The 18,433-nt window shown below is 41.7% G+C and overlaps 2 protein-coding genes across 2 annotated transcripts in view; one reads left to right on the top strand and one right to left on the bottom strand.

The window, feature by feature from the left end:
• Positions 1 to 1,959, bottom strand: part of Dbt (dihydrolipoamide branched chain transacylase E2) — a 38,277-nt gene extending 36,318 nt beyond the window's left edge. Inside the window, exon 1 of the mRNA XM_028757381.1 lies at positions 1,938 to 1,959. The gene's annotated coding sequence lies outside the window, so the exon portion shown is untranslated. The remainder of the gene's footprint in view (positions 1 to 1,937) is intronic.
• Positions 1,960 to 2,083: 124 nt separating this feature from the next.
• Positions 2,084 to 18,433, top strand: part of Rtca (RNA 3'-terminal phosphate cyclase) — a 21,267-nt gene continuing 4,917 nt past the window's right edge. Inside the window, exons 1-9 of the mRNA XM_028757382.1 lie at positions 2,084 to 2,314; positions 2,405 to 2,505; positions 3,604 to 3,747; positions 7,438 to 7,561; positions 10,692 to 10,750; positions 12,105 to 12,246; positions 12,920 to 13,044; positions 15,721 to 15,779; positions 18,138 to 18,232. Of these exons, the coding sequence (XP_028613215.1) occupies positions 2,270 to 2,314; positions 2,405 to 2,505; positions 3,604 to 3,747; positions 7,438 to 7,561; positions 10,692 to 10,750; positions 12,105 to 12,246; positions 12,920 to 13,044; positions 15,721 to 15,779; positions 18,138 to 18,232 (894 nt within the window). The 5' untranslated portion in view covers positions 2,084 to 2,269. The remainder of the gene's footprint in view (positions 2,315 to 2,404; positions 2,506 to 3,603; positions 3,748 to 7,437; positions 7,562 to 10,691; positions 10,751 to 12,104; positions 12,247 to 12,919; positions 13,045 to 15,720; positions 15,780 to 18,137; positions 18,233 to 18,433) is intronic.

Raw genomic sequence — 18,433 nt, 5'->3', positions numbered from 1 at the left:
AAACTCAGAAATCCACCTGTCTCTGCCTCTCAAGTGCTGGGATTAAAGGTGTGTGTGCCACCACTGCCTGGCTTCCTTCATGCTTTTAACTGTTTCCTCTCTGTTGTGTGTATTCATTTTCATTGTTTTCTTATTGATTCTTCTTTTTGGGGACAGGGTTTCACATAGCATACTTATCTTTGAATACATACCATTATGGCCAAAAAAAACAAAACAAAACCAACCAAACAAACAAACAAACAGACCTGTTGAGCTTGCTGGGCAGACTCTACCAACCGAGCTACACACCAGCCTTCTTGTTGACTTTTCTTGTTGAGTTGAGTAGGAGCTTTCTAAACTATGCAGCAACTTCTACAAAAATTAGATTCTCTGCTATCCTTTGGTTTGACAATTTCCAGTTCTCATACTCACAATGACTTGAAAGTTCTAACTTCAGTGATCTTGTGTGGTTTTCGCTGTTATTTTTTTTTTTAATGACATAGGTATTATTTCTGCTTTGGGACGGTGGTAAATAATATTGCTTTTGAAACTTTAGATAAAAACTTTTGTGAAGACACATTTTCTTCTTTCCTTCTTCCAACCTTAGAAGAATTCCTGGGAAAATCCCAGTTCTGAGTGTCTCTGTAGCCTATACTCACTCCTGCAATGCCGGTTACAATATTACTGACAGCTTTTTACGCTAGTTTCTACAGCATACTTCTATTGTGTCCACTTCCTTCTACCACTGGACTAACAGCAGGAGTTCAGCATTAGGAAGCATAAGCTGAGGCTGAGACTGTAGCTGTTTGGTACAATGTTGATTTAACATGCATCAAACATAACATCAGTCTCCAGCATTGTGATTAGTAAAAACAAAAATGATAAGCTTTCTTCAGAGGGTGCTACGTTTGTGCAATAGGAATCTAATACGTATGATAATCAAGGTACCACAGGGAAGGTGGCTGCTCTTCCACAGGACCCAGGTCGGATTCTCAATACCTACTTGATGGCTCACAATCCTCTGTAATTCCAGTCACAGGGAATTTGACACCCTCTTCAGCCTCTGTGGCCTGTGCATAAATGTATGTGTAGACAATATGCCCAGATACATAAAAATGATTTTAAAAATGATTTTATAAATATATTCCAATGTCTCATTATGTCCTGCCTATAAAATTATATCACTGGTATCTCCTTCTTTAGGCTCTCAGGCCTCTAATTCATTTTCTGTATACTTACTATCAGAGGCTTGTGCCTCTCCCTTTGGTTAGTAGATCACAAGAAATAAAGTTTCTCTGAGTCTCATGCTAGAAGAGGGAAAAGCAGGGGGTTCCTGAGCCAGCCAGAGGGCAAGTGTGTCTTCCAGGAAGAGATTTTACAGTTCTGAAAACTGCTGGTCCACTTTGCAGAAGAGATTGAGTCAATGACAGGTCAGTTTCGGCCTGGACCACACACACCTAGGTTAGAACCCCTTACTTTGCATCACTATTGCCCTCTACTTAAACCCAAGCTTTCCATCAGGACCCTGAAGATAGACTTCGTGTATTTCTTTTTCTTTCCAATGGGACCACAGTTAACAGATCTCTTTTTTCTGTATTAATACTTATTTCTTGGATTGGCTACTGAGAGGTGTTGGTTGAACTGACTTTTTAAAGGGCTGCCAGAGGCCAGGCTCTGACAGTTAACATTTCAAATAACCACACAACAGTTAGCTACCATTCCAACTCTAATCTATGAGCACTTCCCTGAGTAGTATCTTGGGGCTCGTTCCAGATTGGTTTAAGCAATCTATGTGCTTCTAAAATATTGTGTTAGTACAGAATCGAGATTAGGCAATTCAATCACACAATTCACACTCATTTCTCAGTCTTTGAGGTACCCGAGGATGCTGGAGAAAGCAGAGCTGCACATGATTGGGAAGATAAAATATCAGCCTGAGAGATAACTAAAGAATGTACCTGTTGGGGGGAAAGAGCTTCTGGAGCCTGAAGGTTTTGCCGTGTCACCCCCTTGTGGCTAACCCAATTCCCTGCTAGTTTGGGTAGAATACAGATAACTTCCGCGCAGGCTCTTTGAGCGCTGGGTGGGGCGCATGCGTACAGCTGCGGGCCCTGTCCACTGAGGAATTCGTTCCCACAGCAACAGTTTCCCGGGAGGCTCTAGTTCTTTCTTCTTCCGGCGAGCTCGGCCCGGAAGCGCAGTGTCAGGCCTGCGGGCTTCCCGGCGTCTAGTCTGTCTCCTTTTGCCGCAGGGACGTGGTCGCTGCGGGCCGGGCTCAGGGGCGCCCGCAATGGAGGGGCAGCGGGTGGAGGTGGACGGCGGGATCATGGAAGGAGTGAGTGTGGGGCAGCGTGGGGCCGGGGCGAGCTGTGGCGGCGGGGTCTCCCTTCAACCTCTCTGATTTCTTCACACCGGTGCTCTGCAGGGCGGCCAGATCCTCAGGGTTTCCACCGCCCTGAGCTGCCTCCTGGGCCTCCCCTTGCGCGTGCAGAAGATCCGCGCAGGCCGCAGCACGCCCGGCCTCAGGTACCGCGGGCAGGCGGGGAGTTTGGGTAGAGGGAGGCCTGAGATCGGAGCCCGGGTTGTGGGGCGGAGGAAGCCTGGGGCAGCGTTCAGAGTGCAGCCTTTTTTATCCGTAGGGCAAGCTGCACGTTGTCCTTGGGATTCATTGAAACAGGGTAATTTGTTCTTGCCTCTTGCCACTGGTAGGTTTGTTGTTGATGTTGTTATTGTTGCAAGTTATCATCTAGTCCAGGGTAATCCAGAACTCCTTAGCTAGGGAGAATAACCTTGAATTTTTGATGCTCCTGTCTCCACCTCTCAGATGCTGGAATTACAGCTGTGTGCCACCATGCCCAGTTTATGTGGTTTTGGAGATGGAACCTAAGGACTCCTCCATACTGTGCACACCCTCTACCCACTGAACTACATAAGAATAGCAGTCAAGTTGTATTACTGCACACCCTACTAGCCTCCCTTTAAGTTAATTGTACCTTACAATTGTAAAGGGCCTATTTGAACGATCACATTTTGTGTTGATTGAGGCCTCAACATGGGAATTTAGGGGATGAGTCCTATATAATTCAGGGTACACAGGTGTCACAGGTTGGTTATTGAGTGAAATTCAAGCAAGACTGGTGGCTTTTAGGTAATTTTAGACTACCTTATTTATTTAGTTACTTATTTTTATTTTATGAACATTGGTGTTTTGCCTACATGTATGTCTGTATGAGGGTGTCTGATCCCCTGGAACAGGAATCACAGATAGTTGTGAGCTGCTGTGTGGGTGCTGGGAACTGAACCCTAGTCCTCTGAAGAGCAGTCAGTGTTCTTACCTACTGAGCCACTTCTCCAGCCTCTGGTTCCCACCCCCCTGTTTTTTTGGCACATGTGTAACTTGTAGCAAACAGTTCACCACTGTAGCCTAAATAACCGGGTCTTGAAAGCTTTAAGAAGTTGCCTCTAGGCTGTGTACAAGTCCAAGCGCATTAAAAAACCCCAGATGAAGTTCTGCCGTTGAAGATATCACACTTGCTTTCTGGCCATTGCTTTTGTAACTGTGTCATAGAGTGGGGTATAGGTAGTCTGATCCCACAGATTTTGATGTAGTATTATGACCTGAAGGCCTCAGCATTTATCTGGACTGGAAATGGTTCGTGATTTGTGTGGCGGGCACCTGGAGGGAGCAGAAATCGGCTCAACAGAGATAACCTTTACACCGGAGAAGATCAGAGGTGGAGTCCACACAGCAGATACCAAGACAGCAGGGTATGTCTCACTTAGTCCTCCATTCAGACCTGATTCAGATGTAGGTTCATTGGCTTCCTGGGAATGCTCTTGGGATCTCTTGAGATTCAGTTTTCTCCCTTTTAAAGTGTAAATCATAATCCTACCTGTTTAGTTGTAGCTGTAATTATTTCCAGGTTGTCTTTTGTTTTGTTTTTAAGACAAGGTCTCTATAAATACACACTGATGTTGAACTTATCCTCCTCCTGTTCCAGCCCCCTCCCCCCCCAGGTGCCGAGATTACAGGCATATGTGTCAGTATACCTGGTTTTCCCTCATTGTCTTAATAAATACCTATGTAACTCTAGAAAGTGTTAGAGGCTTGCCTTGTATGTCCAAGGTCCTGGGGTTTAATCTCCAGCTGTTCAGGAGTGGGAAAATGCTTAGTCTAAAAATTTCAGATGTCCTGATTACCCCTTTTCCCCTAGGGAAATGGAGCTGGAGCCTAGTTCAGTGGTATAGTGCATGATTAGTGTAAAGTTGACGGGTCCAATTCCCACTACCAGAAGACAAACAAAACAAGAGTAGTAAACTCCAGCAAAACACACCCAGCCTCCTGGGAAATGGATAGCCTAACAAACTTCTCAGAACCCCTCATACCATCCCACAATGACAGAAGGTGGAGAGGAATCAGGATTTGATTGCTTTTGTGAGCTGTTTGCCTGATTGCTTCCTTATTTTGCCCCTGATACTGGAGTGCTATCCCACTGCCTCAAGAACTGGTCAAGTATGTTGCCATCCCCAGCCCCTGATTGCTTTTTAAAGTAACCTTTTCTTTTTTTAGATTAATTTTTTTATTGGATATTTTATTTACTTTTCAGATGTAATCCCCATTTCCTCCCACCCAGAAACCCCCTATCCCATCCCCCCTCTTCCTGTTTCTATAAGGATGTGACCCCACCCTCCTACCTACTCCCACCTCCCCACCCTCGAATTCCCCCACACTGGAGCATCCAGCCTTCCCAGGACCAAGGACTTCCTCTCCCACCTATGCCCCACAAGGCCATCCTCCCCAACATATACAGCTGGAGCCATGGGTCCCTCGTTATGTACTCCCAGGCTGGTAGTTTGGACCCTGGGAGATCTGGTTTGTTGGTATTATTGCTCTCCCCATGGGGCCACAAACCCCTTCAGCTCCTTCAGTCTTCTCTCTAACTTCTCCATTGGGAACCCCATGATCAGTTCAATGGTTAAAGTAACCTTTTTTCTTTTTTAACAGTAAGTAACCTTTTTTTCTTTTTTAACTGTAATTTTCTGTTATAAAGCATTTGACAGAGTAAGACATTTTATTGTAAACCTTTTGTCAGTTCAGAAATAACTTTAAATGAATTATGGTTATTTTAGGAAGATGTTTAATAACACATGTCTGACCTGTGGTATAAGTAGACTTCTCTGCAGAGCCACCTATGATTGGGCTTAAAATGAGATCTATCAAGAGAGAATGTTCCTAAGGCAAGGAAAAGAATTTGAGGTATCATTAGCACCTTTTATTTTATACAAAAGAGGGGAAGAAAAAGTCATAGTTATCTTTCTAAAAATTAACTAAAACAGTCACAGAATTTGAAGCTATAAGAGAAAGTGTTTATTCTAAACCTTCTATGTTGTAAATTAGGAAGTCAAACCCCATTGGCGTTAAGTGATTTATCCACGGTCTTGGCATTAGGGTAAGAGCTGACATTAGAAATTAAGTCTTTTGTCTCCTAATCCCCCCTTCCCCAAACAGGGTTTTACTGTGTAACCCTGGAACTCGCTCTGTAGACCAGGTTGGCCTTGAACCCACAGACATTCCCCTTCTTTCTCCCGAGTGCTGGGATTAAAGGTGTGTAGCACTGTCACCTGGCTGTGCCTCCTAATTTTAAAGAAATCCATTTATTTATTTGTATTTGTGTGTATATGTACACATGTATGAACATGCATGCTTTGGAATGTGTGTATCAGTTGGGACAACCCTTAAGAATCAGTTTTGTCCTTCTAGCATCTTGGTCACAGGAATTGAACTCAGGTTATTGGGCCTGTGGCACATGGGACTGAGTGAGTGGTTTCTCCAGCCTTGCCTCCTAATATATTAGCAAGAAGAGACTTAAGTTTGAAGTTGATAGTCCAGTTCCGCATAAGAGATTAAGGTAGTAGAGTCCAAGCAGGAAAGCCATTTTAGTATTTATCACACTTGGTCCGTTTTATCCTCAGCTGTGATTGCAGTACTGGGAGTTCTGTCCTGTGTCTGGTTTTGTGGTACCTTATTCTTCTGAAAGTTAGATTTTCATTACTGTGTTCAGAATCTAATTTTACCGAGGAGAACATGCACTCTCTAAATGTTGTATTAGGAGACCATGACAATGGTCAGGAGTTACAAACTGTGGCTTTTAAGTAAGCTAAGCATCTCTTTTTTTGTTTGTTCCTAGACTCCACTTCTTAGGAGAATATATTACATCTTCTGTATTTTCTTTCCTATGCTACATGCCAATGGATATTTAGAGAATTGATGAAATTGCTCATCAGAAATAGAGATTTTGAAAATGATCTTTCAAGTAAAAGAGTAATAGAATTATTAATATCATGGACAAGACTTTGTAGTTTAGTACACTTGCAACTGTTCTATAGTGTTAAGGAATTTCTTTTGATTGTAGGTGCTATTTCTAGTTCCCTTTAAAACTGCGATCTAATGGAACTCGCTCTGTAGACCAGGCTGGCCTTGAACCCACAGAGGTCCCCCTGCCTCTGCCTCCCTGCCACTACCACCTGCTATGTCTCCTAATTTAAAAACAAAATTATTTATTGTATTTATGTGAGTGTGCATGTGCATGCATGTGCATGCTCCTGTGTGCACATGCACACACACACACACACACACGCATGCACGCATGTATGAACATACTTTGGAGTGTGTGAAGGTCAGGAGACAACCTTTGTGAATAACTTTATTTAATGTTTCATTTTGAAGAAGGGCAAATCATAAAATTTGACCAAATACTGTGACTAAGTTTTGTGATTCTTCACGTTGACTATAAGAAGGAAACTCCTTTTAAACATTGTGTTTCTAGTTACATGAATTCTGTGATGGGAGGTACAGTGCTGTGACTTGATATTTGAATAGTGTCATGTGCATGGTGACCTTAACAGCCTATGGCATGAGTGGGTGGATATTTCTAGTCTTGGCTGTTCTGAATGCATTTTCATAAGCTGCTGCTTTCAAGACTACTTTGAGAAAAAGTTTGAAGGTTTTATTCTTTTTTGTTTGTTTTATTTTGATTTGATTTTCAAGACAGGGTTTCTCTGTGTAGCCTTGACTGTCCTGTAACCCACACTATTGGCCTCAAACTCAGTTCCACCTGCCTCCTAGGTGCTGGAATGAAAGGCATGCACCACCACTGCCCAGCCACGTTTTTTATTTTTAATTTAATGTAATTTTTTGTTGATGTTGAGTACTCAACCAAGGCCTTACAAATGAGAGGCTGAAACATTTACCATTGACTTATTACCTCAGCCCAGTTTGCTTTTGTCTTTCTATTTTGAAATACTTCTGCAAGAGTCAGGATTTTACCCTTTAGACTCTGAAGTGTTTTCTCACTTTTCTGTTGTCTGAGCTTCAAGTCACACTGGCGTTCAGTAATAAATACAGCTGTTCTGAGACTCAAATGACAGTCCAGTGAAGCTGTTCTGCCTTTTCCTTAGGAGTGTGTGCCTCTTGATGCAGGTTTCAATGCCCTGTGTCCTGTTTGCGGCTTCCCCATCGGAGCTCTATCTGAAAGGCGGCACTAATGCGGAGATGGCCCCACAGATTGACTACACCATGATGGTAAGAGCGCTGTGGTCTCTGTTTAAGTGTCTGCAGCATCTGCACAGACTTCCTGTTCACATGGTTCCTAGTTTTTTTGTAGGAGAGGGAACTGATTAGGTTTACTTTAGGGTTTGCATTATAAATTCAGAGAGTGTTCAGCTGATTTTTTTAAGGACATAAAAGTCTAGTTATGTAAATTATCATTTATCACATAAATCACCTGTTTTTATTTTAGTATTGGCTTGTCTATAGGGAAAAAAACTGGTAGAGGTTGAGTATCTCTAGTCTGAAATACTAAATGTGCTAGAATTTGAGCCAGTGAGATGGCTCATTGAGTCAGAGCACTTGCTGTACTCGCCTGATGACCCGAGTGCAGCATCCAGAAGACAAAAAAAGCCAGAGCTAACTCTTGAAAATGTCCTCTTGACCATCACACAGACGTAGGGGCACACATACCTGCCCACACACACTCAAACAATACAATTCTTAAAAATACTATAAAATTCAAAACTACTTGAGTACCAACATGATGCTACAAGTAGGACCTGTCCCATCTGAATCCATGTGCTGTGCTGTGAGGTGTAACTGTAAAGTGGCGTGCAGGTTTTGTGTATAACAAAGTCAATTTCATGTTTGCATCCCGAGTGTTTGTGCAGATACTACAGACTCTGAGCAAGTCAGACGCACTTGTGGCTCTGAGCAGGTTCAGGGAAGGATATTCAATCTGTATTAGTGGTTTTTTCTTCTCCAGGTTTATTGTGGCATAGTTCTTTACAACTAAATTTACTCCTCTAAATGTAGTTTTAAGAATTTTTGTACAAATATATATCTGTGAACCAACTTCCACAACTAAGATGTGGAGTAGTTTTATTAAAAAAAGAAAATTACAAACCTTTGTAGCTAGTTCCCTGCAACCAGTGTTCTATTGTCTCTTAATTCTGCCCTTTCACAATGTCATAGAAAATGCAAGTGCTGTACATATTTTAGAATTTGGTGATGCTTTCCTCTTTTGAGACAGGGTCTTATGTATCCCAGGCTGGCCTTAAAATTTGATATGGACAGAGGATGACCTTGGACTTGTGATCCCCCTGCTTCCACCTCCAGAGTGCTAGAGTTAAAAGTGTGCACCACCATGGCCAGTGTGTGCAGTGTGAGCACAAGACATGGCAGGCAAGCAAGCTCTGGGGTCCGGTGTTTGTTTGTTTGTTTGTTTTGTTTTGTTTTCCAGTTACATTTTGAGCCCATCTCTCCAGTAAAAGCTGAGTGGTTTTACTCTGTGGTGAGCATGAGTTTGAAGCCACTCGTGATGCCTCCATCATTTGTCAGTTTTGAACAAATTCACTAGAGACAACCGAAATGTTTTCAGCCCTGTTCTTTTCTTACCCCATGAGAGCTCCTTTTCTTCTGCATCTTACCCAGCACTAGATATAGATAGCCTCTGTGCTTTAACACCCCACCCCCCCAAATTGAGTTTTGAAATATTTGGGGGCTGGGGGGACCAAGGCTTTACACATGTTAGGCAACTGCTCTGCCCTGGGCGACATTACCACTCCTATGTTTGAAAAGAAAGCAGAACCATAGACATTTAGTGCCGTCTGTCCTCCAACACACATGGTGGTAGCCTGGGGAACTGAGTGTCTCCATAGGTCTCACGTGTTTTCAAGGCTTTAGGCTTAAGCACCTTCTTCTTCTGAAATCCTGCCATTTTGATGTGTGCTGTCATCTTTAGTCAGTGTGCGGAGACGTGTAATGAAGCCACTTTAGCCAGGTGAAGGTGGCATACCTTTTCAATCCCAGCACTCGGGAGGCAGAGGCAGGTGGATCTCTGAGTTTAAGGCCAGCCTGGTCTACAGAGCAAGTTCCAAGACAGCCAGGGATACACAGAGAAATCCTGTCTCAAAGGAAAACCAAGAAATAAAGAAAAAGATTTCTTAGTTTGGATTTCTGTTGCTTTGAGGAAAACACCAGTGACCAAAAAGCAATTTGGGGAGGAAAGGGTTTATTCAGCTTACACTCCCACACTGCTGTTCATCACCAAAGGAAGTCAGGGCAGGAACTCAAGCAGGGCAGGATCCTGGAGGCAGGAGCTGATGCAGAAGCTATGGAGGGTGCTGCTTACTGGCTTGCTTCCTTTTCATGGCTAGACAGCCCGATGTCTTACAAAACCCAGGTCCACCAGTGCAGGGATGGTACCAGCCAGGATAGGCTGGACCCGCCCTCCTCAATTAATCACTAATTGAGAAAGTCTTACAGCTGGATCTCACGGAGGCATTTCCTCTCCGATGATACTAGCTTGTGTCAAGTTGACATGCAACTAGCCAGTACAGTACTTTACATAGACTAAATATAAGATACAGTGAAGTACAGTGAAGGGTGAATGTTAAAAATAATTGAGCATAGCCTTGTTTAAATTATAATTGTCATTGTATGACATACACAGGCATGAGGCCTTAGAGCGGTGGGTCTCAGCCCGTTTAGGGGGTCGAATATCAGATGTCCTGCATATCAGATACTTACATCACTATTCATAACAGTAGCAGAATTATAGTTATGAAGTAGCAACTAAATAATTTTATGGTTGGGGGTCACCACAACATGAGGGACTGTATGAAAGGGTCACAGCATTAGTAAGGCTGAGAACCACTGCCTTAGAGGCTAGTTCAGTAAATTCTGCTCCAGTGCCATGTCATTTAACTATTGCTTGGGAGGAACTTAGGATGTTATGAAAAAATGTTTCTAACATGAAATGAGAAAAAAGCTATGGTAAAGCACTGTATATCTAGTAAAATTTCAACAGTATTGAGAAATTGAGAATGCAGGACGATAGGCTGTTCACCAGCAGCCTCCTAAATCTTCTAGTGCACACTGTGTTGATCGGGTCAGGGAGGGCTGCCTTATGTCATTCCTTGGGTCAGGTGTGTGGAGCTGCTGTTTCTTATTACATAGACTTGCACAGTCCTGTTTGAATGTTAGACATGTAGCTATGTAACAGACTTTTTGTTTGAACGATAGAGTTGGGTCAGTCTTTGTTCTGGGTGTCTGCAGCACCTGCTGATTGATTAGCTCACTGCCTAGTGGTTTGCATTTAGTAATTGAACTTGGTGAATCTGTGCATACTGCTGGCTAAAGGAACAACTGACTTTTTCAGGTTTTCAAGCCAATTGCTGAGAAGTTTGGTTTCACATTTAATTGTGACATTAAAATGAGGTAAGTTACTCAAGTCTTCAGCACCCACTCCTCCCTTCTGACGGCAGTGCTGTGAACCCAGGGCTTGTACACGCCAGGCCAGCCCCTGCCACTGAGTTACATCTCCAGCCCTTAACCTTTTCCATTTATTACATGCTCCAAAAATAGTGCAAAAGGTAGATTTAGAGAAATGTTACTCAGATACTCTTAATGCATTGTCTTTTGTGATATATTTCTTACAGAAAATAATTGTACTTTGTGGCTTAGACATAAATCGTAGAGCTATAGGACCTTAGCAGCCACCAGTGGTGTTCATTTATTTCTTGACAGAAATACTTTCATGGGAATTTCTACATAGAGATCTTCATAGCTAATGTTATCCATGCCTCTGAATAGGCGAAGGGATCACTGTGTGTGAACAGCTAACTGCACTAGGCACTCTGGATTTATAAAGAGACTGCAACACAGCGCAGTCAGAATTGACTTCCTAAGAAAGCCTAGCCTTTAGAAATGTCTCTGTAAGACCATCCTATGCTGTACAATAACAAGAGTAAAATGTTCTGCATGGAGCTTAGTGCGTTATGGTCGCAATGCCCCAAGTTTCCTGTCCAGTTTCATCTTCCCTCCTGTGTTCACACTATCATAGTCTAACTTGGTTGTCCACTGTTTTAAACCACTTTACACCTTTAAATTCATGTTATTTATCCCCTGCTCACATAAAAATTAGAAATCATATTTAAAAAGAGAAAATAATGATTTCTTATTTGGACTGTTGATGAATACATTCACTCTTGTTCATCTGTTAGAACCTCTGTGCAACTGTACTTATAATCTAAATAGATTGTAAACTACATCATCTTTTTGCCAGGTAGAGATTCTCAGGGTTGGAATAGAAGCACAGCAGTTCTCAGCATCTGCGATAAGTGAATAGGACAGTTAAAATTTTATTACTGCTTGTCTGCTTAGCTATTTCTCAGTATTAATCTGAGTGTGTCATGTGCCAGCTGCTGTTTTAGGCCTGGAAAGTAGAAACTGTCAGAGCCAGTGTTGATGGAACTTCTCAGACAGCACTGTGAATAGAAGCTCCTGTAGAGAGGAGAATGCTTTATCTTAGGCAGTAGTCACTGTGCTGGAGCCAGTGAGCACCTGATAGTCTCAGGTCATTAGGAGGAAGATTTCTTTGGGTGCTGTGGATTGAACTCGGGGCCTCACATGCGCATACTAAGGATGCAGTCTACCTCCGAGCTACAGTCTGGCCATAATTTCAGTGCTCACATGTAACTTTTGGTCTCATTCCTGTTACTATAATGGATTCTTAGGCTTTACTTTGTCATGTCCTCAGTTGTGGAGTATGTATTTGTTCTACTTTTCCTAGGGGCTATTACCCAAAAGGGGGCGGTGAAGTGGTTGTCCGGATGTCCCCAGTTAAACGGTTGGACCCAATAAATCTGACTGATCGAGGCTCTGTGACTAAGATTTATGGGAGAGCTTTTGTTGCTGGAGTTTTGCCACTAAAAGTAAGTTGTCATAGTGCTCTTAGAAGTGTAGGGACACCTTGATGATTTTGAGAGTTCTCCTTTTTTTTCCTTTCAAAATAAGAGCCTCAGACAATTTGAGGTTTTATTTTCTTTCTTTTGAGGTTTTTGTTGTTTTAAAACAGGGTGGCATGAATAACCCAGGCTTTCTGAATCTTCCTGGGTAGACTTTTCAGTGCTCCTATTTCTCTGTCTGAAAAATGTTTTTAGTTTTTTCCCAGTACCCTACCCACATGGCACCTTACAACCATCTGTAACTCAAGTTCCAGGAGATCTGAGACGTATGTGCAGGCCAAACACCAATGCACATAAAATAAATATATATAAAAATCTTAAAAATAGATAAATTAATTTTTTTAACTAATTAAAAAAATGGCCGGGCGGTGGTGGCACACGCCTTTAATCCCAGCACTTGGGAGGCAGAGGCAGGCGGATTTCTGAGTTTGAGAGTTCAAGGCTAGCCTGGTCTACAGAGTGAGTTCCAGGACAGCCAGGGCTACTCAGAGAAACCCTGTCTCGAAAAACCAAAAAAAAAAAAAAAGAAAGAAAAAGAAAAAAGAAAAGTTAACTATGTTATATACTTTTGAAGGACTAAAAATGGTGGTCCAAATAACCAGTGACAAATTTGTTCTCCTTTTCTGGTTTGCCAAAATAGGTAGCCAAAGATATGGCGGCCGCGGCTGTGCGGTGCATCAGGAAGGAGATCCGGGATCTGTACGTCAGCATCCAGCCTGTGCAGGAGGCCAGGGACCAAGCCTTCGGCAATGGGAGTGGAATCATGTGAGCACAGGCGTAGAGATAGTTGAAACCCTAAGGTCATTGTCCTCATCAAAGAGTTGTAGGGTATTCCCTCAGTTCAGGGTTCTACAATGTATTAGTAAGGACATTCCTACCTCAAACAACAGTTCAGTGAATCACTGTGATCATTCTGGCTTGGTGTTATCTGGTTGTACTTCCCAAACTCAAGAGACTGGGGCAGGAGGATCACAAATTTGAGGGCAGCCTAGACACAGTTTGCATAGCAAGTTTTAAGACAGCTAGGGCTGTCTATTAATATACTGCCTTAAATCAAAATGTAACACACACACAGACACACACACACACACACACACACACACACACACACACACACACACACGCAAAAACGCCGGGCAGTGGTGGTGCACGCCTTTAATCCCAGCACTTGGGAGGCAGAGGCAGGCGGATTTCTGAGTTCAAGGCCAGCCTGGTCTACAGAGTGACTTCCAGGACAGCCAGGGCTATACAGAGAAACCCTGTCTCGAAAAACCAAAAACAAACAAACAAACAAAAAACTCAACTAAACAAAGCTGCTCACCCAAATGTTTTGTAGATCCTTGTGTTTATAGGCCTTTAACTTTGGTGGTTCCAAAGTTAAAGCAACTCCAGGTAAAAGTATTAGGGGAAAAAAGTTTATTTGAAATGCCTACAGGCATTTTTTCCTCTTGTCATGTCTTAAACAGTACACTGTGACAACTATTATAAAGTGTATATATACTGCTTATAAGTTTAGTACCATTGTTACATCATTTCTCTTTTGTTTGTGATTTTTGAAACAAGGTCTCCTGTAGTTTAGCCTGACTTTGACCTTGCTGTCTATGTAGCCAGGTCTCTTTGAACACGTGATCTTCCTGCTTCCTTCCTGGGAGCACAAGCATGTGCCTGCCACACACCCAGCATGGTTCTTGGTCTGTGGGGGTCAGGGTCTTGTTCTGTAGTTCAGGCTGGCCACAGATTTTCAGCAATCCTGGTGTTTCCCCTCCCAAATGTGATACGCTAATTGATATGCTACCATTTTTTTTAAAAGATTTATTTATTTTTTTATTTTATATGAGTACACTGACACTGTCCTCAGACACAGCAGAAGAGGGCATTGGGTTCCATTACAGATGGTTGAGAGCCACCTTGTGGTTGCTGGGAACTGAACTCAGGACCTCTGGAAGAGCAGTCAGTACTCTTAACCCCTGAGCCATCTCTCTAGCACTGATATGCTACCATTTAAATAAACAAGTTAAACACCCTTGGATTTCAGTATTCTTGTGTAGATCATGGAATGAACTCCCCATGAGTACTGAGGAACAATTGTAGTGAACATAATTTTTTTTAAGATTTATTTTTGTAGAGCTGGAGAGATGGTTCAGCTGCTAAGAGCACTGACTACTTTTCTAGAGGTCCTGAGTTCAATTACCAGCAACCACATGGTGGCTCACAACCATCTGTAATGGGATCCAATGACCTCTTCCAGTCTGTCTGGAGAGAGAGACAGTGTGCTCACCTACATAAAAATAAATAAATCTTAAAAAAAAAAAAAAAGAAAGAAAAAGGAAGGTTTATTTTTGTTACTTTAGTTATGTATGTGTTTTCCTGTGGGTGTGAGTGCGGGCCTCTGTGGAGCTCAGAAGAGGACTGTGGGTCTCTGGAGCTAGAGTTCGAAGCAGTTGTGAGCTGCCCTGAGTGAGTGCTCGTAGTAACTTGGTTCCTCTCCAGCCCCCTTAAATATTTAAGGCAGTCAGAAAGTAATCTTTGAAACTTAACAGTAGCAGAAAATTTTTAGTATTTTAAAGATACCTTAAGAATGAAATTACTTCAGCACTTGGGAGGCAGAGGCAGGTGGATTTCTGAGTTCGAGGCCAGCCTGGTCTACAGAGTGAGCTCCAGGACAGCCAGGGCTACACAGAGAAACCCTGTCTCAAAAAACCAAAAAAAAAAAAAAAAAAGAATGAAATTACTTTACAATTACTTAGTATGGTAATGTTGTCTTTTAAAAATATTATATTAAGCCAGTTAGGACTTAAGTCTTAACAAAAATTCTTTAATTGGTCAGGACGGTGGTGGTGCATACCTTTAATCCCAGCACTTGGCGGCAGAGACAGAGGGATCTCTGTGAGTTTGAGTTCAGACTAGTGTACAGTGTACACAGGACAACCAAGGCTACACAGAGAACCCAAAACAAAGCAAAACAAAATCTTCAAAAGAATTTCTTCAAATTCTTCAACACATTTAAAGTGTAGAAATGCAGTACTTTGTGGACGTTTACATTTCAGACATTTTATTCAGAAGTTGACAAAGTTTAAAGTACTTGCCTTCTTTGCCATAATACTGCCTTAAAAACAAAACAAAATAGAACAGAACTAAAGTCTGTGTAAAGTACCTTTTACTCTGTGTCCTGTAAGCAGTGCTAATGACAGAATAACTTGTGAATGAGGGTGGTCGCATTCTCTACATGTCAGTAGTTTAGAGTCTCCTAAACTTTGGCCAGAGGAATCCTCCTGCCCCATGAGATTGTTGGTGATTTTATAATAGTCTGTGGGAGAAATTTCATTATTGCAACATAGATGTAAGTTTACTTATTTAAGAGTAACTGGTTTCTTGTGTTGTATTTACATGACATTTAGAATATTGCAGTGTGAGTAATTACACTTTTTCTCTCTTATGTAGCATTGTTGCTGAGACATCCACTGGCTGCTTGTTTGCTGGATCATCACTTGGCAAAAGAGGTATATATAAAGGAAAGGGGTCTTTAAATGCCATTATCAGTGAAAAAATCTTTGTCTTTTTAGTATAGGCTGTTGAGAATGATGAGTGGCATATTTAAAAGATAGAGTCAACTGTTTCTATTTTAGAGTCAGTGAATTTTTCATTTTTTCAGCTTTGTATTTAGATATTTCTAGACATCAAGCAGTCATTTGTACATTCTCTGCTAGGCCCCAGTCATTAGCATTTAGCTGCAGCTATGTTCCTTTCTGAAGCGGTGCAGTGTTTAGCTGTGGGAACATGTCTCCACTGTGAGTACTGCAGCACGCATTTCCTGATACACAGATTCACAATGCCATCCTTATACCTGAAGAATTTGTTACAGACAGAGCCACACAGTAACTTAAATTGCCTAGAAACAAAATGTATTTATGTTCACATAGCTTTGGGCTGTCATAGTTATTGAGTCTTACTCTACTTTAGTCTATTTGATTTTCTTCAGACAAGGTTAGCCCTGGTTGGCCTGGCAATTGCTATATAGCTCAGCCTAGCAATCCTCTTGGCTTAGCTTTCTATGTGCTGGGATTGCAGACATGCACCACCATGACCAGCTTAGTCTTTTTTTAGTACAGAATTCTCTGCTTGCTTTTTCTTTGTAAATCTGAAGATACTGACATTTGGAAAGTTCAGGACACTTTTCTCAACAGAATCCATCGATGTTTGGGTTTGTCTGGTTTTCTCATGCTCAGGGCTTTCCTGTGAACATTTTAGGAAGAACCTTACAAAGATGATTTCATGTACTGCTTTTCAAGACAGTTTTCCCAAGTGTGTGTGTGTGTGTGTGTGTGTACTTGATCACATACTTATATGGTCCAGTAAATGTAAAGATATAGAATGCAAACAAAATTAGCCTTATTCTGAGTTTTTAAGACATCTTGTTTGTAGCCAAGGGTTTCTTTTTAAAGACTATTGGAGAGTTTGACTTTCCTTACAGTCTTATTTTGTATTCATCCTTCTACTGAAGAGTTAGGATATATGGAAAGGTAGGAAATAGAAGAATGAGTACATGACGCAAAGTGAGCTAGAACCTGTTCAGATTTTTTTATCTGAGATTTGTTGTTTTGTGAAATGGTGTCTTGCTCTGAAGCCCAAGCTGACTTCAGATTTAAGCCTTCTGCATCAGCTTCCCTAAGTTCTAGGTTTAGTAGTGAAGGGGACTAAACTTTAAATAGTTGATATGAGACTGTCACCTGTTACTTTTTAAGGAGATACTGAACAATCTTCACTACCAATTAAATTGTCGGTGACTAATTCTAACTTGTGTAAATCACAAATTTTAAATTAAAAACTGAGGTATAGCTTTGGGTTGTGACTTTGTTATAAATTGGCTTTATAATTAATTTTAAAAATTAAATTATATATGAGTGTTTTTGTATTTCTGTGTAGCACTTTTGTGCCTGGTATCTGAGGAGAGCAGAAGAAAGTGTTGATTCTCCTGGAACTAGAATTACAGACCGTTGTGGGCTCAAATGTGGATGCTGGGTCCTCTGGAAGAGCAGCCAGTGCTCTTGCCTGTACCAGTCTCCAAACTCAATGTTTTGTTTTTTCTACCTGTTTTTCATAGTTCTGCGTAAGTTAGAGCCTCATGCATGCAAGGCAGGTGTTCATGCATTAGCTGCATCCCCAGCCCATGAATGATATTAAGAAATAAATGCCAGGGAACATGTTAAGTTCAGAGGACAATGTTTAGAAGTCAGCTCTCTCTTCACTTCCTTTCCTGGGAATTGAACTTGGATCATCAGACTTGGCCTCGGGTGCCTTTACCCATTGAACCATCTCACTGGTTCCATAGTTAGTATTTTTTAAGCGGGTACCAAGCGACCGATCTTTCTCCACTTTTACTTTGACACATTGACATTTCTCAAGTTTCTTAAGATTAAGTAACATTGAGATCCTTCCTGAAAAGTGCATTGGTTAAGTACTGAAGCCTGAAAATAATGTTACATCTGTGCTAATTCGGATATATCAATTAAACTTTTTGCTTGTTTGTTTTTCTGAGACAGAATTTCTCTGTCTCAGAGACTACAGAATTCCTGGGATCATGAACTTAGGAAGAAGGAAATGACTAAACACAAGGAAAATTGTCCCCAGAAAATAGTCAGGAATACTGAAGAGTCCTCCTCTTCCTCTTCCCTCTTTTTGGTTTTGAGGACCAACCACAAGACTCCACCCACATAGACTCTGTAGCTCAGGCTGGCCTTGCACTTGGAACAGTCGTGTTATAGGCTGGGATTTTAAGTATGTGTCACCTTTTTCAGTTCAATTAAACTTGGTGATGTGGGAGTAATTTGTTGTTATCTTTATTATTATGTCTGTTTTAGGTGTGAATGCAGACAAGGTTGGAATCGAAGCTGCTGAAATGCTGTTGGCAAATCTCAGACATGGTGGCACTGTGGATGAGTATCTACAGGACCAGGTAACGACACTTTCAGGACCAAAACCTTTTCCCTCCCGAATTTGAACATAATTATGTTGCATACAAATTTCTTTAATTGTGCCAATCAAATATCCAGACACATTAGTCTCTCTCATTCTCTTGGTCTCAATGCAAGGTATTTTCAGTCTTGACTACACACACACACACACACACACACACACACACACACACACACACACA

The sequence above is a fragment of the Grammomys surdaster genome, unplaced genomic scaffold (assembly GCF_004785775.1).
Source record: "Grammomys surdaster isolate TR1022 unplaced genomic scaffold, NIH_TR_1.0 126158, whole genome shotgun sequence".
In the NCBI taxonomy this organism is placed as follows: domain Eukaryota; kingdom Metazoa; phylum Chordata; class Mammalia; order Rodentia; family Muridae; genus Grammomys; species Grammomys surdaster.
The sequence above is the reverse complement of the archived record's forward strand: the minus strand, read 5'-3'. Positions and strand labels throughout refer to the sequence as shown.